Below are 27,907 nucleotides of genomic sequence, written 5' to 3'. Positions count from 1 at the left end.
CTTTAGCTATTGAAAAATAGCAGATCTACAAGCTCATAGCGCAGCACTCGAGTGCCGCTCTATGAGCTTGTAGGTCTGCTATTTTTGAAAAGTCTTGAAAATGTGGTGCAAATTTTTGAATATTATATTCTTTCAGAGCAGGGGGGGTCTCTGGAACAACATATTTTCAGATGGGGGTTGGAGACCAAATACATAATAATTTTTGGGGTACTTGACATGAAATATTGAGAACCACTGATATAGAAAACATGAGGTATTTCAGAAAACTGTCAGGATTTAGAAGACATTTATTTTTTTATTTTTTTTATGTCAGACTTAAGTAGGAATGTGAGTACTTTTTCCACCACTGGTCATCGGCCCGTCACTCTGCTTCTCAGTGCCTTCATCTGTCAAGCACTTAGTGACACGCATGCACGCACGCAGGCACGCACACACACACACACACACACACGCAGGCACGCACATGCACACACAAAGGATTAACTCTGTCCGTAAAGCACTTTGATCCAGCCGCCCCAGCCCACAGCTAGATTATAGGCAGGATTTGATCAGACGAAGCATTTATGTTTGTTTTCATGGTTGCGTGCAAATGTCTTTGAAATCATTTATTTTTTGTTATGCTCTGTATCCCTTTATTGCTACAGATGTGCCGTTTGAGAAATTCACATGCCCACCCTTTGGTAATTCAGTAGATTGTCCGTGCATTGTCAGAAACAGAATCGTCAGTGAGAGGTGATCTATACAAGCTCAAAACGCGGCGCATTGCGACGCATTTTGAGCTCATACTTTCGTTTTCGTCAAAAGCGCTGGAAACGGACCTGTGAGGTTGTGATGATTTTTTTTATTGACCTCCAAACACATGTTTTGTTTTGTTATGTATGTTTTGTATGATCACCTCAATCTGAGCTCAATTCCAATACAAACAAGTTTTCTTTGGATACGCGCTAGCCGGTGACCCGTGCATGCATAACCCATCATGTCGACAACGCGGAAGTGAACCGTAGCCTGGTGATGGTGACGCCAAACACCGGTAAAAATCCTTATTAAAACCCATTTAGACCTGAGTTAAAACATTCACTTTGAAAGAATATATATTCAAAGATTTGCGCCACATTTTTACGATTTTTCAAAAAATAGCAGACCTACAAGCTCGTAGCGCACCACTCGGTGGTGCGCTATGAGCTTGTAGATCTTCTATTTTTAAATAGCTAAAATATAACAATGTTTAAAACACCAAAAGGGGTTCCCGCCCCAAAATGGGTTAAACATTATAAACCCTTATCTCGTCCAATCTCGCCCTAGGCGGGGAATTAATGACTTAACACTTAGATTGCGGCCGTGTGGCCACAAGTGGTAAATAGCTTGCGGGCGGTGGGAATTGGGGAGATTACTACTCAAGTTGTCCCCCGTTTTCCCCCGCTCGCAGACCTCCATTGTAAGAAAAGGCTAATGTTAGCATTAGCTCACGCTAGCTATCTTTCTCGAGAAACGTTTATATTTCAATCGCGATGCGATGGAAAAAATCTGAAATCGGATCCGAACCTCGGATGTCTGATCAGCACATCGGACAGCTTTCGAGAAAGGGGCCATAGAAGATCCTAATTATAACAGTAGTCTACGCATGCAGAAGCACGTTCTGTGCATGCGGGGGTCAGCAATTAAGGCGTTGCCTAGCAACCGGCTCAGGGCTAAACGTTTTTTCTTTAACGGTGCCATTTCAGATCCATATAAAGCGACAATCGCAGACAATAGATGGCTATTAATAACATATACGTCAACAGCAGGCAATGTGTTAAAATAAAAAGAGAATACTTGTGACATTCTCACACAGATAAAAAGGAACATACTGTATATGGCAACATAGCCCGACAAAATAGACACACTCTGAAAATGCTCACATAGTTGGTGAGGGTTCGAGGGTGCGCTTTGAACTAGTGATGGGAGATTAATCGGCAAACACATCGGTAACGGCCGATTTTAGTTGTTTTTAAATTAATTGGCATCGGTTCGATTTTTCAGGACCGATTAATTAATCGGTCGGATTAATCGGTCTGTCTTTACAGATAAAAAAGCCCAAAGTAACAGCTTGAAGTTTGAACAGATCTACAAGCTCACAATATTAAATATAAGGTATTAGAGTTAATCTGACTTGCCTAAGCCTGCAGTGCAGATACCCTGTTACATGCATTTTTCAGAATGGACGAAACTATTATAATTTTTCAATACAGAATGAGATCATATCGGTAATATCGGTTATCGTCCATATCGGATATCGATATCGGCCAAAATGTCTCATCAGCACATCCCTACTAGGTATTGGACCCTGGTAGGTGTTAGGGTTCTGAAAGTAACCAAACATTAGTTTAGGACAGGGCGTCTCTTTCCAGACACATTCTATCCTAAAAAAGAAAAGAAAGTCTACGTTTTCATTCATGCACCATTATTCCCATAAAAGACAGCTGACTGGCCGACGCTATAAAACCAAACTAGTTTAAACTTGCAGAGAGTCATGGACGTCCCATTAGGAGCCATTAGCTCCCTTTCCCTACGACATAAAGCTGTAAAGCTGTAAAATCATTTAACCCTGTGAGCTGTTGTACACATGGACCCAAATGCTCCATTAAGCACTGACTATTTTACTGTTTTACGGAGTAGCATGCTGTGAGTCTGCTCTGCTTAGATCATTGTGTATCTCAGACCAGTGGTTCCCAAACTTTTTCATGCCAAGGACCCCCAAATTGACACGGACCCCCCATTTAGACGTCTACATTCCCGGCTGTCACCCGTCTCTCCGGTGGTCACCAGACTATATTGTCACATAGTCTATTCCTATGAGTCACTATAAATATAACCTCGCCTCACCAGGCTTTCCACCTCGGAGGAAAGCCTGGTCTCTGTTCCAAAAGTGCCGTATGATCCGGTCGGGAACGGATGATATCGCTACGTCATGTTGTAGTATTGTTTTGTAGTCATCAGGATGATATCGTTACGTCATGTTGTGTCATGATTACAAAACAATACTACAACAGCGATATCATCCGCTCCCGACCGGTTCATGAACCCGAAATGGAATGTTGCCCAGGTTACTATAAATAGAATAACTATAACAAAAAGCAGACCCCTATTTGAATAGATATGCCAGGGACCCCCATGAGAGAAGATTGCTTACGGCTCTAGCAGTGATTCTCAACCCGTTTCATTTCAAGGACCCCCCAGTTTGACATGCATTAGTCTACAGACAGACCCCCATTTGATGGAATTTCTATCTCTGGGACCCCCAATGTATATTGTAAAAGCAATGTTCATTTAACTCTGAGAGTGTACAAATGGTACAAAGGGTTCCATTTGTACACTCTCAGAGTTACAGACCCATAAGGGTCCATTGGGTTCCTAACTATCATTTAGCTGGGGACCCTCTGGAACTCCCTCAAGGACCCCTGGGGGTCCCCGGACCCCACTTTGGGAACCACTGCTTTACTGTATGTAAATGGTTACTTTCCACCAGCGCTGCTCAGACCACAACAACGACAGCTCGGTGTGTACGACGGACACTGCAGCACATTTTATTAAATAAACATAAGTTGAGGGTCCGTGTGGAGAAAGGCTGTGAGTTACGACCTAATCATTCCACCTGTGTTTCCTCTGTAGCAGCCAGCCAGCGCTGGTTGCTATAGCAACAACCCATCCCCGCGGTCTACTGGGCAGACGGAGGGGTGGGGGGGAATAAAATAAAACTGCAGGTGCATATACAATAAAAACAATAAAACAATAAAAACATGCCATCTCAAATAACACTGCAGGTTTACGCATAATACAAAACGTGACGTGTGGAATAACACTGCAGGTTTACAAATGATCAGGGTTGGGAGTAACTAACTAAGTTACTTTGGGTAAAGAAACGACTTTTTGTGGTAACTAGTAAAGTGACTAGTTGCCCTTTCCCATTCAGTATGGGAAATTATATTTACATTATATATCACAGTAACATTATAGTTACTGTGTTTCAATGGGTGAGTTACCCACATTACATAGTTTGATCCAAAAGAGAGTCTGTCATGTAAACTGACAGGGTGCACATGAGAAATTGGCTTCCACAGGGCATAACGTGACGCACGCACGCACGCACGCACGCACGCACGCACGCACGCACGCGAATGTAAACAGTGTAGGCCTATATATTTTGTGTTGTGTTGTTCCACTGCATTTCATAATGATAATTGCCACAGAACAACACAAAGACCTTGATTTTTTTGTTTTATTATTATTCCTCTTTTATAAAGTAAAGTAACTACTTACTTTTATAATTTAGGAACTAGTAAAGTAACTAGTTACTAGAGGGAGCAGTAACTATAACTATAACTAATTACTTTTAAAAAGTAACTTGCCCAACACTGCAAAATCTCTTGCTGTGGGGCATAAACCTGGCAGCTACTGTATGTCCAAAATATGAACTTTACAGGAAATGGATTTGTGTCTATGGGACCTTCATCAGGCTATCTTTATGATGGCCTGATGAAGGTCGTTGTGTTTTCCCATTAAAAACACCCTGAACGGCCAGGACGAAGTTCTTTGTCCTTTCTATTAGTAACGCCCGACGCCCAGGACGAAGTATTGTCCAAAAGACAAAGTTTATTGATACGAGAACAGATCGCATGGCTGTATAGCCCAGGCGCGCCTCCTGGGCTTAAACAAACGTCTCTCTCGTTTACGGTTTACGCATAATACAAAACGTGACGTGTGGAATAACACTGCAGGTTTACAAATGATCAGGGTTGGGAGTAACTAACGAGTTACTTTAGGTAAAGAAACTACTTTTTGTGGTAACTAGTAAAGTGACTAGTTGCCCTTTCCCCTTCAGTAACGCCATTATAGTTACTGTGTTTCATTGGGTGAGTTACCCACATTACATAGTAATCTCTCTCTCTCTCTCTCTCTCTCTCTCTCTCTCTCTCTCTCTCTCTCTCTCTCTCTCTCTCTCTCTCTCTCTCTCTCTCTCTCACTAATGCCATTGTGTCATGCAGTGATCACCCTCCCCTGTGCCAACACTGGCACCGTGCCTGAGGTTGCCAGCTTAACATTTTGTCTCCTTTTTACACAGTCACGATGGTGCGTCGTGTATATCTAATATCTGCCAGGGAGATAGAGATCATGTGCGGGCGGGCGCGCGTGTGTGTGCGTGGGCGTGCGTGTCTCTGTCTATGCACGGCTTATCTGCTAAACTGCTGGAGCGATCAGCACCAACACATGATCAACTGTGTGTGCGTGTGTGCGCGTGCGTGCGTGCGTGACTGCGTGCGCACGTGCAACACCAATACATCGACTGTCAGCGAGTCAAGAGATTGACCTTCACAGGTGTGTCTCATCAGTGGCTGCTGATTAATTATCAACAGAGTATATAGAACAATGGAGCGAGCAGTGATGATCGATGTGCTTTAGAAAAACCCTCTTCGTATCAGGGTCGTCCATTCTCTATTCGGCATTTGAGCCACGGACCACCGTTTGACATGTATGTCTGCTATTTTTGAAGAATCGTGAAAATGTGCCTCAAATCTTTGAATATATATTCTTTCAGAGTTTCAGTTTTTAACTCAAATCGTTGCTTCTGATGGGTCCCTGGAACAACATATTTTCAGATGGGGGTCGGCGGCATATTACATATAATTTTTGGGGTCCTTGACATGAAATATTGAGAACCACTAAAACATGAGGTTTTTCAGGAAAAAAAAATATTTTAAAAAGACATTTTTCACCCGTGGCTCCTGTGGCTCCTGACATGTGTGGCCGGTTAAGAGTCGCCCATCGTTGGGGGGGTGCCCACTGGCCTAGTGGTCCAGGCGCATCATGCAACATATAGGTTCGAGTCCCATTCATGACGACCTTTTGCTGCATGTCCCTCCCCTTCTTTCTCTCTCTCCCTCTTTCCTGATTGCAGTCTAAAATCTAAAAGTCGATCCCGTCGATGGAAATGCATTTTATTGGCCGGCCTTTATGGATATACTCGGCTGGGTGCCGAATAATATAGCAGATGCACTTTAACGGCGTCTGGATGGCAGAGGCGCAGAGCTGAGAGTCAGCATTTCTACTTTAACATTGTCTTTGTTCATTATTCATGATGCTGTCACCTTCTGCTGAACGTGACGCCCATATATGGAAATAAAGAGCCCATATTTATATGGGATGATTTCCCGTGTGCTGGGTGGGTGCCTGTCGTTGATGATTATATGGGATGATTTCCCGTGTGCTGGGTGGGTGCCTGTCGTTGATGATTATATGGGATGATTTCCCGTGTGCTGGGTGGGTGCCTGTCGTTGATGCCATACAGAAAAAAGGGCTCTTTTACACTTTCACTTTCAACACCAGTGTTGATTTTGACAGCAAATTTAGATTTTAGTTTGAGTCATAGTTAGTTAACAATACATCTACGGATGCACAGACTTGGACACATCATCAGTGTTGATTCCTGGGACAATTTTGACTAAATTCCTTATTTGACTAAATCTACAGTTGATTTAGTCGACTAAAATGTATTTTGGCGGGCCATGAGGCCGTCGTAATGACCGATTTTACACTTGCTGAAAATAGCCGATCTACAAGCTGCGACACGTTGTGAGCTTGTCCCGTAAGAGGGCACTTTTGGACGAAAATAGCGAACATAGCAGATCTACAAACTCGCGTGAGAGCTTGTAGATCAGCTATATGTTTGGTGCGCAACCCAGCACTCTTTAGCCAGTGGAGATGTGGTGTAACAACATGGATTTCTAAACAAATCTGTTCAACGCAAAATACCGCGTTCAAGTTCAGGAGACTTCGGAGGAAAAAAAAGCAATTCTCCTGAATGTTGCCTTCCGGCCTGGCATGGAAAGGAGAGACATTTGCATTTCTTTCACCACAGTAAATGCTGCATTCGTGGTCTGGAGAGGGCAGTTGTTTTACAGACGGGTAAAAGGGCAGGGGCTGAAGCCCCCTTTGATGTCTATGTGTGCACGTTCCTGCATCACGGTCTCTGACTTGGCCACCAGAACTGTGCACAAACCTAGTCATTTGTAGAGTCGGCTTCAGGTCTGAAAGGGCCACTTCATCCCTTTGCAAAAAGGACATTATGTTAATGACGTTACGAATATATGTGGTCAAATTTGACTGAGGGACTGCCATTGGATTTTTTTGGATTTTTTTTTTTCATATAATATCAGGGAATCATAGCTTCAAATTGACATATTGGTTGTTCAATGTGACCCACCAGTTTTAGAGATATGGCTTATAGAGTAATGTCTTGCAGAGAAACAGCGGGTTGAGAAAACAGGCTTGAACACTTCTGTGGTCTCTAACATTACACCTAGCTACATGTTTAAGCATTTATTTCATATACATCTCGATTTTCAGCTCTGATATTTATTTGAGTCATGCTTTAGTATGTGAAGAGTCTGCCCGTGCTATTAACTCATTTTGGATACAATATAAATACATTCAGTTTTTCTGATCTGGTGAAAAGCTGGAGGTTGCACGATGGCAGGCTCTCAGTGAAATCTGGTCACATATTTAGAACACTTTCCTGAGCTTTTTACGTGTGTGTAATATGTGGTTTTAGATATTTTACTATTTCAAATTGCACTGGTCTCACTTCCTTCCTAGACTACATGTTAGCAAAGAGATTATATTAGTGATGGGAGATTCATCTTAGATAGATACTTTATTTGTCCTTTCGGAAATTTGTTTTGTGCACAGCAGTCATCAGGATATACATAAAACATATGGAAACAAACAGATCACATAGTACATAGAACATAAAGAAACAATGCCAACAGAAGGCCACCAGTCATAGTTCCAAGAGGCACATCACACATCAGCACGGAACTGAGATGGGGCCTGCTTGTTCATAAGTCCTATACTTATGGGAACAAACGATCTTGAGGCCCTATACTAGCCTGCAGAGAAGGTACCATGTGAAATGAAATGAAATGAAATGAAATGAAATGAAATCTATATTTACCCAGGGTATCTGGGCTAAGCTCAAGAACTTGTTTCCAGCCAGGCCCTGCTCATAGAACACATTTCATCGTAGTGGTTGATGCCTTGTTCAAGGGCATTTCAGCGGTGGTAATTTTAACGTGTCGGACGGCTGGTTCGAACTGGGAACCTTCCGGTATCTAGACCGCGCCGCTATCCGTTCGGCCACCGCTGCCACATTACCGTACCGTCGCCCTGATGGTAAAAGATGGTTGTGTAACGGGTGTGTATTGTCCCTAGTAATAGCTTTCCCCTTCCTGAGTACCCGGGTCTCATACATTGAGGTCATACTCTCAAATCGTACCCCAGCTATTTTGCTGGACACGTTGATGATTTTATGGAGTTTGTTCTTATTAACCAATGATAATGAGCCATACCATGAAACAAAACAATATGTCAATGCACTCTCCTCAAAGGATCCATGAAAAAGTGCCATAACATTTTTTTCCACGTTATACTGTCTCAGTCTGCTCATAAAATGCAGCCTCTGCTGACCTTTCCTATAGATGGAATGAGTGTTGGAATTCCATATCAGCTTGGAATCAATCGTTGTACCCAAGTACTTGTATTCCTCCGCAATCACTACCCCATCCCCACCAATGACTATTTCCTGGTGTGCATGAGCACCAGTCCTAAGGTCAAATATGACCTCCTTAGTTTTTTTGATATTCAGCTGGAGGAAGTTACTCCTGCACCAACCGGCAAACTCGTCCACTGTTCTTCGATAGCTTATCTCATCATCCTCAATCAGACCAACAATAGCTGTGTCGTCTGCAAATTTAACAATACAGGTGTTGTCTGACTCACTCCTACAGTCGCTTGTGTACAGCGTGAACAATACAGGTGAAGTCACGCTCCCTTGCGGAGCCCCCGTGTTGGTCGTAATGGGGAGAGATATTGCTTTATTCACCTTGACATGTTGTACCCGCTCAGTCAGGAATGACTCCACCCACCTGATGATATTGGTGTTAACACCCATGTCAAAAAGTTTCCTCATCAAAATAAGAGGTCTCATTGTGTTAAACGCAGAGGAGAAGTCTACAAAGAGTACCCGAGCATATCGTTTCTTTTGAGGTTTATCTAGATGGTAGTAGATCTTATTAAGCATAAGAAGAAGAGCATCATCAGTGCCCCTCCACTTTCTATATGCAAATTGCAAGGGGTCCATTTCATGTTGCACATTATTAAGGTTATTTAAGATAATGCGCTCCAAGCTTTTTATTAACAATGTTGTCAAGGCAACCGGCCGATAGTTGTTAAGGACTTTGGGATTAGACATTTCCGGCACCGGAACTATAAGCGAGGTCTTCCACGCTTTTGGAATATAGTGTGTATCTAGCGATACCTGGAACATGTGTCTCAGTACAGGGCTGAGCTGCTCCCTACACTCCTTAAGCACATAACCCCGTATCCCATCGGGACCCGGTGCTTTGCGTGGGTTAATTATCTTGAGGGTTCTATGCACCTCCTCCTCTGTAATAGTAATTGACTCACTACTGCTGAATTGTTCCCTTAACAGATTGCGTTCAGTGGAAAAATCAGAAGTATCAAATCTGCCATAAAATCGGCAAACATGGGAATCGGTTTGATTAATCAATCAGACCAATTAATGAATCGGTCCGATTAATCGGTCTGTCTTTACAGATAAACAAGCCCAAAGTAACACCTTGAACAGATCTACAAGCTCACCATATTAAATATAACATAACATAAGTTAAATCTGACTTGCCTAAGCCTGCAGTGCAGACACCCTGTTACATGGATTTTTCAGAATGGACAGTGCTGTCGCAAAGTCATGCTGTACAAAACAAAAACTTGTCTTATCCTATTCTACTCTCATATATTGATTTACTTGTTTATTTATCATGTTTATGAAAGGATCAAAGCATCAATTAGTAACACATATTCATTCAGAATGTCAGGGTGCATACATGTGTGCGCATGCATGCATGTGCACGTGTGCTCGCGACCGTGCATGTTTACGTGCGTGTTTGAGGTGTTTACATAGACAAAGCGTTGCCCGCCATATTGGAGTGATGCCGGCAGCACTATACCGCTGCGCCATCTAGTGGTGATTCCAAATATTTGAGGACTGTCGCCTCTTTATATATAATCTCTTTGATGTCAGTAAGACAGCCCTCCCCCTCTCCACACGGTGGGGCAGTGCACCAAAGCATGTTGGTCATTATAGTAATCCAGCAGTCAAACCCTAGTCAAACACACATACTTCATTATTTTTCTGACCATATGGGTGCAAATTTCAAATTGTGCTAGTGTTGTCTACTAGTACAAATACTATTAACATTGAGTGACTGCACTTTCTTCCAGCGGTGAAATGTGCCTTTAATGGTTTAAGATGGTCTAAGGAGTATATTAGAGATTGTGTGTTATCAGGGAAAACAGCCAAGGATCTGTTTTAGAAAGTAGTTTTCAGCTAGGCTTCTACAGGGTGGATGAATTCTGTTTTTAGAAAGTCGTTTTAGTCTTCCAGGGTGGAATCCTAGCTGTTTCATGAATTAGTTTTTAGTCTTCCAGGGTGGAATCCTGTATGAATTAGTTTTTAGTCTTCCAGGGTGGAATCCTGTTTCATGAATTCGTTTTTAGTCTTCCAGGATGGATGAATTCTGTTTTTAGAAACTAGTTTTTAGTCTTCCAGGGTGGATGAATTATGTTTCATGAAGTAGTTTTCAGCTAGGCTTCTACAGGGTGGATGAATTCTGTTTTTAGAAAGTAGTTTTTAGTCTTCCAGGGTGGAATCCTGTTTCATGAATTCGTTTTTAGTCTTCCAGGGTGGATGAATTCTGTTTTTAGAAAGTAGTTTTTAGTCTTCCAGGGTGGAATCCTGTTTCATGAATTAGTTTTTAGTCTTCCAGGGTGGATGAATTCTGTTTTTAGAAACTAGTTTTTAGTCTTCCAGGGTGGATGAATTCTGTTTCATGAAGTAGTTTTCAGCTAGGCTTCTACAGGGTGGGTGTATTCTGTTTCATAAAGTAGTTTTCAGTCTTCCAGGGTGGGCGGATTCTGTTTTAGAAATGCCTTTTTTTTAGCTATGGCTTCCAGGGTGTATGAATTATAATATTTTGGAAAATAGTTTTTAGGCTTCCAGGCTAATCCAGGGTGGATGAATTCTTAATGAAGCACAGCTGTGTCTGAAGGTCAGCCGAGAGACTTCCTCGGTGAAGGTGAAAGACGGATCATGAATAAATTAGCATGAATTAAATGGCTTATTTTTAGATTGTACCTCGCATTGCCTTAGATTGCTGCTTCAATATGTAAATGCACAATTTACCATTTCTACTTTTGGTACTTGAAGTCCATTGTGATACCAATACTATAGTACTTATACTCAAGTCCATTTTGATTACCGGACTTTAATTACTTATAATGGGAAGCATAATGGCCTTGGAAGCATTCCTTTTCAGATTCATGATCTGGTCGGGAGCGGATGGTAACTTTACTTACGCCGTTTTTTTGATAACTTTTAAGACTTTTAAGACAGCCTAAACCTAACCCTAACCTTAACCTCAGTAAAACTATACCTAAACCTAACCTTATTCCTAACCTTAACCTCAGTAAAACTATACCTAAACCTAACCTTATTCCTAACCTTAACCTCAGTAAAACTATAGCTAAACCTAACCCTAACCTTAACCTCAGTAAACTTAACTTGCCCCGGGGCGTGGTTATAAGCACAACCCGTGTTGGATTTAGTATATGCCGCCCCTTGGACACAGTAGGATACGTCACATGTTTGGGTCACGTGACCGGGAAAAAACAAATCAGTGAGCCTGGCTTCTCGGGAGGCATACTTCGGTTAGACATCATTGGTCTGACTGGATTAAGGTATGGTGAGGGGTGCGTTAAGACGACCGATCGCGACCGGGTGGATCTTCAAAGGTTAGTGAAAGACAACGATAGTCAAAATGGGGATTACGATTGATACTTTCCGCGCTTTATGGTCTATAATAACATGTTACGTTGGGCGTCAGCGTTTTACAGTTACCTTTGAGGTGTCAAAGCTGAATGATGAAAATCCAGCTGAAAATAGTTCTACGGTTTGTTATTGAGCCGACAGAAAAGCCACTTCCGCGATCCGACCCACAAAGACAAAGATCAAAGCGAGATGAGATTGTCCACACTCCCTCGTTCACTTAATTTGCATTGGACTCAGTTTCCCAGAAGCCCTTGCAAGCCGGTTGATTTCCGGTTACGTCATCATAACGCGCCGGCCTCGCCACTTTGTCCGCGACAATGGAATAAATGTTGTGTATGGCGGGTTATGCAGGGAAACTGTTAATTAATTCCCGCAGTCAAACTGTTAAAGGTCAGCGTTTAGGGCGGCCTGCACACCACAGGAACAGAGGGAGTCCCACACCAATAAAGCTGCCGAAAATAGCAGAGTCACACCTGTCCTGGTGTCTAATGAATTAATTATCCTCTGGGGCCGAGGTGTGAAGACACACCTGTTGTTCATCGGCTTAATGATGTCCCGCCAGGTGTCTCATTTAATCCCCCAAAGTCACCTCATGGAAATAAAGCTGTGAATGATAGAGCAGATGGATCTCTCTGTGCGTGCGTGCGTGCGTGCGTGCGCGCACTTCCCCGTGTTGAGTCAAATTAAGCCACATGCAGGGCTCCACTCCTGCATCTGTCAATTCCTTTAAAGAAAAGATTCCTTTAAAAATAAGCATACTATATGTTTCAATGTTTTTATGTAACCACACCCACCAGTTAATTAAGTATACCTGGTTTTCACCTTGGCACCACCCACCTGAATTTAAGCCTCGCCCATAGCTGTTGTTGTATGATAATGGGGGAGGGGGTTAGTTAGGGGTTATAATTTCACTAAAGTGGTGAATTACACAGGTTGTAGATCTGCTATGAGCTTGTAGATCTGCTATCCATCTTAGCTTATCTGTAGTCGGGTCGCGGAGGCAACCGCTCCAACAGATCCAGAATTCCCTCTCCAGAGCAACATTAGTAACTTCCTCCTGGGGGATCCTGAGGCGTTCCCAGTGTGGAGATATACCTCCATCTACTCGGGAGGCATCCTTAACCCATTTAGACCTGACACCTGACGTCGAAATGTAGAAAATGTCTATCCTGACAGTTTTCTGAAATACCTATGTCAGTGGTTCTCAATATTTCATGTCAAGGACCACCAGAATTATCTGTATATGGCTGCGGACCCCCATCTGATAATGTGTTGTTAAAGCTAGGCAGCTGGACCAGGAAGGTCCCTAGGATTTGAGTTAAAAATGTTCGCTCTGAAATAATATACACTGTATATTCAAAGGTTTAATTGCGTCACATTTTCAGGATTTAAAAAAAATATCACATCTACAAGCTTGAGTATGAGCTATCTATTTTTCAATAGCTAAAGTATAACATAATGCTTAAAACACCAAAAGGGGTTCCTGCCCTGAATGGGTTCATTACCAGATGCCTGACTAAAGCGGTCTCCTTTCCAAGCGAAGAAGCAGTGACTGACCCTACTTCGAGTCTCTCTCGTGTGACTGAAGTTCTCACCCTATCTCTAAGGGAGATGCCATGAGCCACCCGTCTGAGAAAACTCATTTCGGCCGCTTGTAACCGCGACCTTATTCTTTGGGTCATGACCCACACTTCATGACCAATATGTGAGAGTATATAGGAAGATTGCTCGGTATAGACGGAGAGCTTTGCCTTCTGGCGGGATTAAGACTGTGAAAACGTTGCAAGAGAGAACACACAAAGAAACGTGGCAGATTATCCAGGGATTACGGCTGGTTCGTTCGTCAGCCGTGGAGGGACGTCGCCGGCAGATTAGATTAGATTAGATTAAACCATTCAGGACGGGAACCCCTTTTGGTGTTTTTAAGCATTATGTTATATGCTTTAGCTGTTGAAAAAATAGCAGATCTACAAGCTCATAGGGCGGCACTCTATGAGCTTGTAGATCTGCAATTTTTCACAAAATGTGGCACAAATCTTTGAATATATTGTTTCAGAGCAAACATTTTTAACTCAAATCTTTGCTTCTGCGGGGGGAACTACATATTTTCAGATGGGGGTCGGTGGCCAAATACATTGAGGTCCTTTTTTTGTTTTCAACGTCAGTCCTAAATGCATTAAGCAGAACACAGAGACCCAGTGAAGTGAAACAGACAAATGAAGGTACAATACGGCGAGGAAAGAGCGGGTCGGAGATTGATATTGAGTTACTTTACACCACAGTGAAAATGAGTACCGTAAATATGTTGAGTGAATGAACCAAATATATCGGTGGTACAGTATGGTTCTGCGTGGAGGGTAAACAAAGCAACATATATGTGTGTGTGTGTGTGTGTGTGTGTGTGTGTGTGTGTGTGTGTGTGTGTGTGTGTGTGTGTGTGTGTGTGTGTGTAAACATAGATCTACTGTTAAGATTTGACACACCTTTGACTATGTTCAGCATAATTGATCATGCTATTATTATGCTATTCTATTGTTTCTATAAAATTACATATGTATACAGGTTGTTTCTTTTCTCCAATTTGATCAACTCTACACTCTCATACGGATGAAACGTAAAATGTTTGATATAGGCCAGGCGTACAGTATTTGTAATAAGCAAATAAGAGTGCTCTAGATGGATTTAATCATAAATATGAGCAGTCCAATGTGTTTCTACTGCTCAAAAAGCACAAAATAGACACCAAGTTTGCACCCATAAAGATGATCATTCCAAAATGTTTCTAATTGTCAAAAAACATGATTAATATAATTTATATATTTCTGGCAAATATTTTTTGTTTAAAATATCGTGAAAAATCGTATCGTGAACCTCATATCGTGATACGAATCGTATCGTGAGTTGAGTGAATTGTTACATGCCTAATAAGAACACATTGAGCTGTATTTGGGTAAAGTAAGGATAATACTAGAAAAAGTGCCCTTCTGGGCACAGGTCTCCACCAGGAGGATAGGAGTGTGTGTGATGTTTGGAAAAAATTGTTTAGGAGTAATATAAACATGTTTATTTGGGTTTTGTGTGTGTGTGTGTGTGTGTGTGTGTGTGTGTGTGTGTGTGTGTGTGTGTGTGTGTGTGTGTGTGTGTGTGTGTGTGTGTGTGTGTGTGTGTGTGTGTGTGTGACGCGACCGGTCCTGTTGTAGCGCCACCATGAGGCTGATTTGAAAACTGTCAAGTGGCATTTCTTCCTCAGCCTAGTAGTGGGAATAGGCATGCACAGTTTCACCGCAATCGGACGCTGCGTTGAGGAGTTTTGGCGATTTGTACAAAACGGGCTACTCCTGAAAAATTTCGAAGCCAATCGTAGCCAATCAGGATGGATAATTATGAGAAATCAAACAAATCACATGATCACATGACTATGGAGAGCATGCGTACCGATTTGCATGAAATTTGGATAAAATCTGAAGGAGTAATATTAGAAAATGTGTTTTACATATGTCGGCCTCCTGGTGGCGCTATAAAGAGCAGATGTGAAAAATTCCAGGCAAAGGTTTTTCCTTGGCCTCTAGGGAGTGTGCATACATGGTTTTACACAGATCGGTGCAGTTATAGGTAAAAACACAAATCGGCCAGTTATAGCGCCACCATGAGGCTGAGTTGAAAATATTCAAGTGGCATTTCTTCCATTGGCCTAGTGGGAATGTGCGTGCAAAATTTCTGGCTCTAGAGAGACTGTGTACCAATTTGCGTAATGTTTGGACAAAATCTGTGGGTGTACCGTCAAAACATTTGTTTTGCACAAAGTGGCCTCCTGGTGGCGCTATAACAGGCCAATGTGAAAACTTTGGAGCAGAGGTTCAGCTCTGGCATCCAGGGAGTGTGTGTGCAGAGTATGGCTGCGATCAAGCCAACGGTGCCAGAGATTAGCTGTTCACAGACGGACGGACGGACACACAGACGGACACACGGACGGACGGACGGACACACGGACACACGGACGGACGGACGGAGTGCAAAACATACTCTCTCCCCATGCCTTCGGCCTGGTGGAGACAATAAGAACACATTGAGCTGTATTTGGGTAAAGTAGGGATAATATAAGAACACATTGAGCTGTATTTGGGTAAAGTAGGGATAATATAAGAACACATTGAGCTGTATTTGGGTAATATTGAATATAGCAGTTCTATACATGCTCGGTTGTGAACTGAACGGTCAATTTTGCTACTTTTATGTGAGACTCTAGTATGACGAAGTAGGACATTAATTCATTTACGGGGAGAAAAAAAAAGGAAAAAACATCACAAGTTAATAAGGTTAATAGTTAATACGTCTCAGCCCGACAACAACGCTGTGATTAGAACAGCAGGTAGACCGTATAATTGGGTTAAATGTTTTTATTGTATAGATTTATTCAAGTTAGAATCGGGACAGCCTTCCTCAGGGCAGTGGCGTCGTCCCACTATCCCGTTTTTTTTCTCCATTATGATGATTTATTTTCTCAAGTTCAGCGTCATATTGCACGCTGAGTGTTTGCTGAATGATGTAGTGTCGTGTGGAGATTGGAGAAGGATATGAATCATTGATTGATTGATAATATAAGAACACATTGAGCTGTATTTGGGTAAAGTGATGATAATATAAGAACACATTGAGCTGTATTTGGATAAAGTAAGGATAATATAAGAACTAGGCATGTAATGATATATCGATATTAATCCTGACGATATGAATCGTGCTGTGAAATGTGAGCTTTAGTCATATTCCATCATATTTTTGAGAGAAGTCATTTTCAGTAGTAGAGCACTGTAGAGGGGAGCTGTGTGTGTTTGACTGTGCCCAGGTGATGATGGTCGTTGATGCTCATGTTTCTGAACTGTCAAAAGTAATGCTACTTCTTTTGCAATGTAGTTAAATAAAAAATGTGAAAAAAGCTTGGGGGGGAAGATAAATTATATAAAATAAATATAATTTATATATTTCTGGCAAATATATTTTGTTTAAAATATCGTGAAAAATCGTATCGTGAACCTCATATCGTGATACGAATCGTATCGTGAGTTGAGTGAATTGTTACATGCCTAATAAGAACACATTGAGCTGTATTTGGGTAAAGTAAGGATAATATAAGAACACATTGAGCTGTATTTGGGTAAATTAAGGATAATATAAGAACACATTGAGCTGTATTTGGGTAAGGTAGGGATAATATAAGAACACATTGAGCTGTATTTGGGTAAAGTAGGGATAATATAAGAACACATTGAGCTGTATTTGGGTAATATTGAATATAGCAGTTCTATACAAGCTCGGTTGTGAACTGAACGGTCAATTTTGCTACTTTTATGTGAGACTCTAGTATGACGAAGTAGGACATTAATTCATTTACGGGGAGAAAAAAAAAGGAAAAAACATCACAAGTTAATAAGGTTAATAGTTAATACGTCTCAGCCCGACAACAACGCTGTGATTAGAACAGCAGGTAGACCGTATAATTGGGTGAAAATCATTTTTTATTGTATAGATTTATTCAAGTTAGAATCGGGACAGCCTTCCTCAGGGCAGTGGTGTCGTCCCACTATCCCGTTTTTTCTCCATTATGATGATTTATTTTCTCAAGTTCATCATCATATTGCACACTGAGTGTTTGCTGAATGATGTAGTGTCGTGTGGAGATTGGAGAAGGATATGAATCATTATGCACTGAGAAATTCAAGAGACGGTTAACCCATTTTGGGCGGGAACCCCCTTGGTGTTTTAAGCATTATGTTCTGCTTTAGCTATTGAAACATAGCAGATCTACAAGCTCATAGCACGGCACCGAGTGCCGCGCTACGAGCTTGTAGGTCTGCTATTTTTGAAAAATCGTGAAAATGTAGTGCAAATCTTTGAATATATATTCTTTTAGAGCAAACGTTTTTAACTCAATCTTTGCTTCTGGGGGGATCCCTGAAACTACATATTTTCAGATGGGGGCCAATTACAGATAATTCTTGGGGTCATACAACTTGTAGATCAGCTTATTTTGGCAAGCAAGTCTCTGTCCGATGGATCCACTGGTTAATCAAGTAGCAATTATGTAGGATGTCCTTCTCTCAAGACTAAAAAAGACTAATACAACTTGACAGGAAAATTATAAAAGCCATTTTTGTCAGGTGAAACCCGACTAGTGAAAGCTCATGAAATGTACAAGACCTAGTCATACTGAGGACCTAGTCCTGATTGGCTGCCACACACGCTGCTGTCATGTATTGGTTACTCAGGTCACATGGCCAGGAAACAGGTAACAGGAAGCAGGTAACATAAATCTTTAGAGACACCAAATATTATCTAACGTATAATGTTATGATTGAGACCGGCCGGTTGAGAGGAGCTTTCGTTACTAAATAAACCAGCGCTTCTTTCACCTGACTCAGTGACACATATAGGGGCCGCAATCTTTTTTTTTAATATAGCACTCCACTGGAGCAGTTGGGGGTTCAGTTCCTTGCTCAAGGGCACTTTAGCGGTGTTGGGTGAATGATGACAATCACTTCCCCACACAGATTTGTCCTGCCCGTCAAGGGAATCGAATCGGCAACCTTTCGGCAAGGGCGCTCCTCTAACCCTTAGGCCAGCAATGGGTAGAACGCTCCCCCCAAAAAAATGTAGTCTCTGTGACACATCTAGGGGCCACAATCTGCATTCAAAGATTTTCCTAGAAGCTTTGTCATTGGTCAATTTGCCTGTCTACTTCCTGATTGGTTAGTCATTTCGACCGGGTTTTTTTCCCGACCAATGTCATGACAAAGCTTCTAGGAACGTCTTTGAATGCAGACTGTGGCCCCTAGATTTACTCATTGCTGGCTGTCTGAATACAAAAAAAAATATTATGGCTTATAGCAGCTTTAACTAAGCATTATGTTATACTTTAGCTATTGAAAAATAGCAGATCTACAAGCTCATACGAGCTTGTGGATTTTTGAAAAATCGTAAAAATGTGGCGCAAATCTTTTTTTAAAACGTTTTTAACTAAATGTTTTGCCTCTGGGGAGGTCCCTGGTCCCCAACATATTTTCACATGGGGGTCGGCGGCTCCTAGACATTAAATAGTTTGAGCACCACTGATATAGAAACATTTTTCAGAATACTGTCAGGATTTAGAAGACGTTTGTAGAATCGACCTCCGGTCTAAATGTGTTAATTAGGGATGTCCCGATTTTTGCTCCCGATCCGATTCCGATCATTTGATTTTGAGCATCTGCGATACCGGTTTTTCCCGATCCGATATTTACATTTTATAGAACACCGTTTATGCCATATCACAAAAGTATACAATATCCCAAATCACGGACAATATCCAGTCTAATATGATAATATTGATACTAGGGATGTCCTGATCATGTTTTTTGGCTCCCGATCCGATATGAAAATGACGTAATCGGGCCTGATTTCCGATCACCCGAATCCGATCGGGACAACAACCCTAGTGTTAATGCTTCCTCCTCCTCCTCCTCCTCCAGGAATGCACACCAGCATCAGTGAGACCCTGAAGGAGAAGGGTCTGAAGCCGTCCCGCCGCAGCCTGCCCTGTCTGGCCCAGAGCCAGACCCACCCCGTCAACCTCAGCCACTTCCTGTCCGTGCCCCTGAGGTCCGTGGTGCCCCTGGTGGCGAAACCCGGCCATGCCGGCCTGCTGGCGCACAGCGCCAGCATGTCCTGCTCCCTCCTCCCACCGCAGACAGGTGAGTTCATAACTGACTCCTCCCACCCCTAACTCCTCCCACCGCAGACAGGTGAGTTGATAACTGACTCCTCCAGCCCCTAACTCCTCCCACCCCTAACTCCTCCCACCACAGACAGGTGAGTTGATAACTGACTCCTCCCACCCCTAACTCCTCCCACCCCAGACAGGTGAGTTGATAACTAACTCCTCCCACCCCTAACTCCTCCCACCGCTAACTCCTCCCTCCCCTAACTCCTCCCACCCCAGACAGGTGAGTGATAACTAACTCCTCCCACCCCTAACTCCTCCCACCACATACACGTGAGTGATAACTAACCCCTCCCACCCCAGACAGGTGAGTTGATAACTATAACTCCTCCCACCTCAGTCTAACATTCCTTAATCAAATTATGTATTTGACCATTTGCGATACAGGGCCAGACAATGGCATCTTTGTATGAGGAATCAAATGAAATGTAAAGTTCACTGTCTTGTCTGTCACATCACATGCAAAAGCAGAGACGTTTCTGTGGCTACGATGGTGGTGGGACCTTTTTTGTTTTACCGGCCCACATGTGCGTTCGTCGGCCGCGTGCACACGCAGACAGCACAGAAAACCACCCAATGATAGAACCACAGAATTTCTGATTAATTATTAACTGTTAAGTTGAATTGATTGATTTCTTAACGGCGATTAATTGATTAACTATTGACATCCCTAATTGTGTATTTTGTGTGTCTGTATGCTATGTTAAGCAGGAAAACGATATGCACATCCCAGTTTCAGAATACGGTGCTGGACCCAAAAAATGACTGAATGAAGAAAAAAGTGGAATGTCCGCACACGATATATCTGCTCCCCGTCTTTTTTATTACAACCTATAAATACAACAACGTTTCGCCCCTCTGGGCTTTCTCAAGTTCAAAGTCAAAGTCATACGATTAGTCACACACGTTACCACAGTGAAATTTGTTCTCCGCGTGCACCGTGCTCGGGGATCATTATTTGATTTGACCCCCAATCACACCCATTGATGCTGAGTGTCATTTTTACAGTCTTTGGTATGACCCGACCGGGGATTGAACCCCCGACCTCCCAGTTTCAGGGCCGACACTCTAACCACAAGGCCACTGTCTGGTTTTAGCTATGAACCCCAAAGAGCACACCTCTAGTTGTGGACAGGAGATCATTGTGTATTCTACATACTGATGTCATCACTCAACGACATCATAACCATGTCCTTTAAAAAGAGAGTTTTCATGTTCTCCACCGTGTCCCCTAGGGTAGGTAATCATGGTCTCTATACTGCCTCCCCCTGGCCAGCCAACTCTCCCCTGTCAGGTGAAAAGAAGCAGCTTGGACTCCTCATGCATAGGAGGAAGCATGAGGTCAGTCCACTGCCCCACCAGGTTGGCAGAGGAAGTGTAGCGCCCAGGATTACATTAGATAATTGACACTGGGTGAAACAATGGGTTGCAAAATCGTGGGATAAAAAAAAGAACGCGTCGTTTTATCTTTCGTGTTTTTTTTTTGTTTCACGCGAGTGCCTTGACATTTTCAGCTGCCTCTGTCCCTTAGTGGCACGTACTGAAAGCAGAATGTAATTCATTGAATGAAAATTAGTGTCTGCTCAAGAACAGCTTTTTTTCCCTCCATTATCTCACTCCACTTTGGAAGATTACTAATGGCTCTGCTGTTGTTGGTGGATGAAAACACTCTATTCCATTTAGTTGTTGTTTCTTTTGGAAGAGGTACAAACAACCTGCGGGCAGGATTCCAAAGCTCTCCTTCAGACTCCCGGTCTGAAATTCTCTGAATTCATTCCAAGAGCGACAAGAAAAGGAAGGAAAAACCAACGTATATATCAGTGGTTCCCAAACGTTTTCATGTCAAGGACCCCCAAATTGACACTAACTATCCCGCAGACCCCCATTTGAAAACATATGACCCCCATAAGAGAGGATTTTTACGCCACCAAGCCGCAAAATACCCTACTGGCTAAATCTGGAACTACAGGACGTTCAGTGAAGTCATGACGCAAACGTTGACCTCAAAGTTGAGACGGCGCAGACTTCCGGGCAGACTTCCTGACGTGTTAGTTGCTGCGAGAGTGAGGTCTAGCCAACACCAACTCGGAATTCCTGCATCGCTATGCCCTCCACAATTTCCTATCCAACTTCAGGTTCATATGATCTCTGCAGTCAGTGCTAGCTCCTCAGTCTTCACCCTATACGTTCTCCTTCCTGCTTTCTACTGCTCATGGGTGCAGCAAGAGTCCGGATATTGAATGTGGCGAGTCTGAGGGGCCGCTTGCATCATAGTATAGCATCAGGTGCCACCTGTGCCCGTTAGCTACGCCACCGCCCAGGTGGCAGACTTCCTACCGGGTGCTTCAAACGCCACTGAGCAACTTCCATCGAAATGAATAGCTAGGGGTATGGGTTGTGCATGGAGGTGACGCTACCTTGCATGCGAGATGGCGCTAAACGGTGCCACAGAGGCCTCTAATAGGCCCCCGGTCGTCACACTTGTCCAACCCAGAAGAAGGGGTGAAAAGGGAGTATGCGCTGGGTGGGTGGGGGGTGTCACCCAGTAACCCATCAACTGGTTCAGACCGTACGACGTGTGGGCACATCATTAGCAATCCATCCCGACACCAATTGTGTTAACTTATAACATTGATACGTCATCATATACATACTGCTCAGGGTCACCATCATGCAATATCTTTTCGGACCACCAAATGGAAACTTCTAGATCAGTGGCTCCCAAACTTTTAGCCCCGTGACCCAAAATACATTCCTCTGGTACCCAAATTAGTGAAAATAGAAGATGTACAAGCTCTCAATGTGGCGCAAGGCAGTACGTTGAGAAGCTTGTAGGTCTGATATTTTCACTACTAAAACATTTGTTTTCTAAATTATTATGGAATTTGTTTCTGTTTTATTTTTTAATTTCTATTATATTTATTCAAGAAATTACTAAGAAAAAATATTTTTAATTTTTAATTTGGTATTAATTCATGCAAACTTTGTTTTTTTTACGTTTTGAAATTATAATAATTAAAAATAACTCAAATGTTTGGGGCCATTTGTGGGACCACTGTTTGGTAAAGTGGGTTCTAGATGATGGCATCCTCCTGCCGTGTCATTAGTCAGAAGGTTCATTTTTCCGAAATTACTATCCCTTACTATCTCTATCTCTAACCCTAACCTAAACATAACCGCAAGCACGGGAGCAGTGCATGTTCGCCAACCTTAATGCATGTTCGGACTAACGGGACTTCGGATCTATGGGCAGTTCCCATGGCCACAAGGTGTATGCAAACTGTAGGAGGTCCAGGCAGGTGGGCCCCGTAGTGGCAGGTGTTGTGGAACCCATCTCTATTTCAGTCGGAATTGGGACCATCTCTTCTCGGGTACTGGGACGATGCAGGAAGACCTCCAGAGTTGAGGCACCATCACCATCCTCATGGAGAGGTCGAGGCACCATCACCATCACCATCCTCATGGAGAGGTCGAGGCACCATGCCCATCCTCAGCCCCTCTCAAATGTTGGGAGGACATCACAGCGCCAGTTTATCTTTGTTTAGTTGTTTTCCAATCTCAGCTTTTTATTTCCACTTTTTCCATTTTTTTTATATAGGTTGAAAGAAATTGGTTATTTCAAACGACACTCCAGACCCACACACACTAGGGGAGCCCATTCTCTTTCTTAACTTAACGGTATCAACTTTCATCTGCAAGGTGACCATTGCAGTGGGTTCACTGTGTCCGTTCCTTTCCTTTTAAAAATACCCGTTGACGGCTGCCAGCAAGACGCCCATCGGTGACCTCTCCAGCCCCGCCTCCTTCACCGTGTTCTCTGTCTTGTTGTCGGCGCTGCGGCATCTGAGCGAAGCGTGGGCGAACACCAGCACGAGCTGGAACGCCATCCCCGCCGCGAGGAGCACCACCGCCCACAGCACCGACATCAGCACGTAGCTGAGCGCGATCGAGGCCAGCATGAACCCCAACCGGCTACGTCTCCTGAGCGCCAGGACGGCGGCTCTGGCGTCCTTGGACCACGGCGTCGACCAGAAGGTGATGGCGGCCACGCCCGTTGCCGCGCCCGTGGGGTTCACGAGCACCAGGAACAGTAATGCCACGGCGGCCACGGCGAAGTAGTTGGTCTGATATTGGAGCAGGTTGTGGACGACTCTGTCGTTCCACTTGGCCAGGTCCTTCACGTTCGGTCTGGAGAAGCGACCGAAGAAGTCTGCCCATGCCCGGAGAGGGGCGAGTCCTAGTGCTGCCGTCATCGATCACGTCTTCACCGGTTTGCTATGGATTGTCTGTGGTTGTTATTGAACGGTTGTTATTGAGCGATCGGCTCTGTTGAATTGATCCAAAACGATGTCGCGAGAACACCTGTACAGCTCTACACCCCGGAGCTAACACTGGATCGTCCTGCTACTCTTCTTTATATACTGAAGCTATGAATCCAAGAACCTCTGCATGTGCGTGTGGTGTGTGTCTGGTATGCCCATATATGTAAATCCCTGAAATCTAACCAAGCCGATTGTCTGAAACGCTTTGCCACTTATGGAGATCCCTTAACTCTTTCAAGCTGATGAAATGTACGTAGTAAATAGATGGAGATCCCATACCACTCCCAGTTGGTGTGTCATCAGTGTGATGTAATGCATAGGACACTATGTATGCGTGCATGCGTATGTGCGAGCCAGTGTTGATTTAGTCTAAAACTATTGTGGAAAATCCTTTTTTCCTTTTTTCACTGGCGAAAACTAAATAGAAAACTAATCCCCATCCTCAGCCTCATGGAGAGGTCGAGGCACCATCACCATCCTCATGGAGAGGTTGAGGCACCATCACCATCCTCATAGAGAGGTTGAGGCACCATCACCATCCTCATGGAGAGGTTGAGGCACCATCACCATCCTCATGGAGAGGTTGAGGCACCATCACCATCCTCATAGAGAGGTTGAGGCACCATCACCATCCTCATAGAGAGGTTGAGGCACCATTACCATCCTCATAGAGAGGTTGAGGCACCATCACCATCCTCATAGAGAGGTTGAGGCACCATCACCATCCTCATAGAGAGGTTGAGGCACCATCACCATCCTCATAGAGAGGTTGAGGCACCATCACCATCCTCATGGAGAGGTTGAGGCATCATCACCATCCTCAGCCTCATGGAGATGTTGAGGCATCATCACCATCCTCAGCCTCATGGAGAGGTTGAGGCACCATGCCCATCCTCAGCCTTTCAGCTGCAATGTGACATTTGCAGTGGGTTCGCAGCCTGTGCCAGGCCACTATAGTTCCACACTCACTCCAGAGGGCCACTATATTTCCACACTCACTCCAGAGGGCCACTATAGTTCCACACTCACTCCAGAGGGCCACTATAGTTCCACACTCACTCCAGAGGGCCACTATAGTTCCACACTCACTCCAGAGGGCCACTATAGTTCCACACTCACTCCAGAGGGCCACTATAGTTCCACACTCACTCCAGAGGGCCACTATAGTTCCACACTCACTCCAGAGGGCCACATTGAATATTACTGTCGTAGCAAAAATATAATATTTTTTGCTATATTTGAATTGAAATCCTGAATAATTGTTTTGCCATTTTTTAATTGGAATCCTGAAAAGTAACCTTTTTATTTAATTTCAAATGCATTTAGTTATAGTTATGTTAACTTTGCGAACTAAATCCAAATACATTGGACACAAAAAAAGACAATAACAGCTACATATAGATTGAAGTACTTAAAGCGGGTCATGTTTGCATAATGAATATATATCAGTATTCTGATATTAACCTATGGGCTGCATTAAGTGATGGTGGGGGCTGCCAGTTGCCTATGTATGATGTCGACCTTTGACTGATTTACTATGTATGGCACATTAGGAGTCCAACTAGTACTAGTGATTCTCAAATGTTTAATTGCAAGGACCCCCTTAACCCTGACAGTGTACAAGTGGAACCAAATGGACCCGTATAAGGGTCAATTTGAGTACACCTGGTACACCCTCAGAGTTCAACCAACACTTGAGGGTGACCCCTGGTACACCCTCAGAGTTCAACCAACACTGAGGGTGACCCCTGGTACACGCTCAGAGTTCAACCAACACTGAGGGTGACCCCTGGTACACCCTCAGAGTTCAACCAACACTGAGGGTGACCCCTGGTACACGCTCAGAGTTCAACCAACACTTGAGGGTGACCCCTGGTACACCCTCATAGTTCAACCAACACTGAGGGTGACCCCTGGTACACCCTCAGAGTTCAACCAACACTGAGGGTGACCCCTGGTACACCCTCAGAGTTCAACCAACACTGAGGGTGACCCCTGGTACACGCTCAGAGTTCAACCAACACTTGAGGGTGACCCCTGGTACACCCTCAGAGTTCAACCAACACTGAGGGTGACCCCTGGTACACGCTCAGAGTTCAACCAACACTGAGGGTGACCCCTGGTACACCCTCAGAGTTCAACCAACACTGAGGGTGACCCCTGGTACACGCTCAGAGTTCAACCAACACTGAGGGTGACCCCTGGTACACCCTCAGAGTTCAACCAACACTGAGGGTGACCCCTGGTACACCCTCAGAGTTCAACCAACACTGAGGGTGACCCCTGGTACACCCTCAGAGTTCAACCAACACTGAGGATGACCCCTGGTACACCCTCAGAGTTCAACCAACACTGAGGGTGACCCCTGGTACACCCTCAGAGTTCAACCAACACTGAGGGTGACCCCTGGTACACGCTCAGAGTTCAACCAACACTGAGAGTGACCCCTGGTACACGCTCAGAGTTCAACCAACAATTGAGGGTGACCCCTGGTACACCCTCAGAGTTCAACCAACACTGCGGGTGACCCCTGGTACACGCTCAGAGTTCAACCATCACTGAGAGTGACCCCTGGTACACCCTCAGAGTTCAACCAACACTGAGGGTGACCCCTGGTACACGCTCAGAGTTCAACCAACACTGAGGGTGACCCCTGGTACACGCTCAGAGTTCAACCAACACTGAGAGTGACCCCTGGTACACCCTCAGAGTTCAACCAACACTGAGGGTGACCCCTGGTACACCCTCAGAGTTCAACCAACACTGAGGGTGACCCCTGGTACACCCTCAGAGTTCAACCAACACTGAGGGTGACCCCTGGTACACCCTCAGAGTTCAACCAACACTGAGGGTGACCCCTGGTACACGCTCAGAGTTCAACCAACACTGAGGGTGTGTACAGTGTTCTGTGCCCTAATCTTGCATATTAAACTAACTGATGGCCCTTGTAAGGTTGAAAAAATAACAATAATAAAACGTTTGAGAACCACTAGTCCGAGGCCATCCGGTGGCTGAGTGGAGAATGACAGGTCAGCGGGAGTTGAATGGAAAGTCGACAGACTGACAGATGGCAGACTGACAGACAGACAGGCAGACAGACTGACAGATGGCAGACTGACATACAGACAGACAGGCAGACAGACTGACAGATGGCAGACTGACAGACAGACAGGCAGACAGACTGACAGACAGACAGCCAGACAGTCTACTGCCTGTGGTTACTGCGGCTATCCTTGGCAGCCTGTCACATGCACTGCATGCGCACACACACACACACACACACACACACACACACACACACACACACACACGCGCATCCCATCACAGAGGCACTGTGTCATTTTAACATCATGTCGACACGTCGCAAAGCGACGCACCGAGCATGATGTGTATTTAATCAAACTGTTTCACGCTGTCAGCCTGTAATTGCTTTTCACGCTCTTGCTCTCTCTATAACTTTCTCACACACACACACACACACACACACACACACACACACACACACACACACACACACACACACACACACACACACACACACACACACACACACACACACACACAGCTGTCAGAACCAGCTGAACCCAGAGACCTCCGTTAGCCCATGAATGCAGGGAATCACCAGCCAACAGCGGTACATTATACATTTCACTCGCATGACTGAGAGGTCATTTGGACCTATTTTTTTTTGATTTTTAAGTTGATCATCTTTGCCCATGAAGTTTTCAGAATGTTCCCCTTCCATGACCGTCATCCTCCATCATCATTCCATCATCTCATATTTTTATTTTTATTTTTTACGTCTGAAACATTTTCTAAATATGGATTTAAGCATATAGGCTACTTGCATCTTTTACTTCAGTCATGCGCGTGCAGGTGCGTGACAAAAGGACC

At 44.0% G+C, this 27,907-nt stretch overlaps 2 protein-coding genes across 2 annotated transcripts in view; both read left to right on the top strand.

Annotated features, from left to right (window-relative positions):
- The window catches only part of pkp3a (plakophilin 3a), a 486,421-nt gene that overhangs the window by 190,631 nt on the left and 267,883 nt on the right, over positions 1–27,907 (top strand). The window lies entirely within an intron of this gene.
- Positions 1–27,907, top strand: part of LOC306923736 (anoctamin-3-like) — a gene marked incomplete at both ends in the record, with an annotated part of 87,932 nt that overhangs the window by 18,802 nt on the left and 41,223 nt on the right. The window contains one exon of the mRNA XM_079502009.1: positions 19,441–19,662. Within this exon, the coding sequence (XP_079358135.1) occupies positions 19,441–19,662 (222 nt within the window). The remainder of the gene's footprint in view (positions 1–19,440; positions 19,663–27,907) is intronic.

This window comes from Electrona antarctica, assembly GCF_951216825.1.
Source record: "Electrona antarctica genome assembly, chromosome: 5".
NCBI lineage: Eukaryota > Metazoa > Chordata > Actinopteri > Myctophiformes > Myctophidae > Electrona > Electrona antarctica.
Note: the sequence above shows the minus strand (reverse complement) of the source record. Positions and strands in the feature narration are given on the sequence as shown.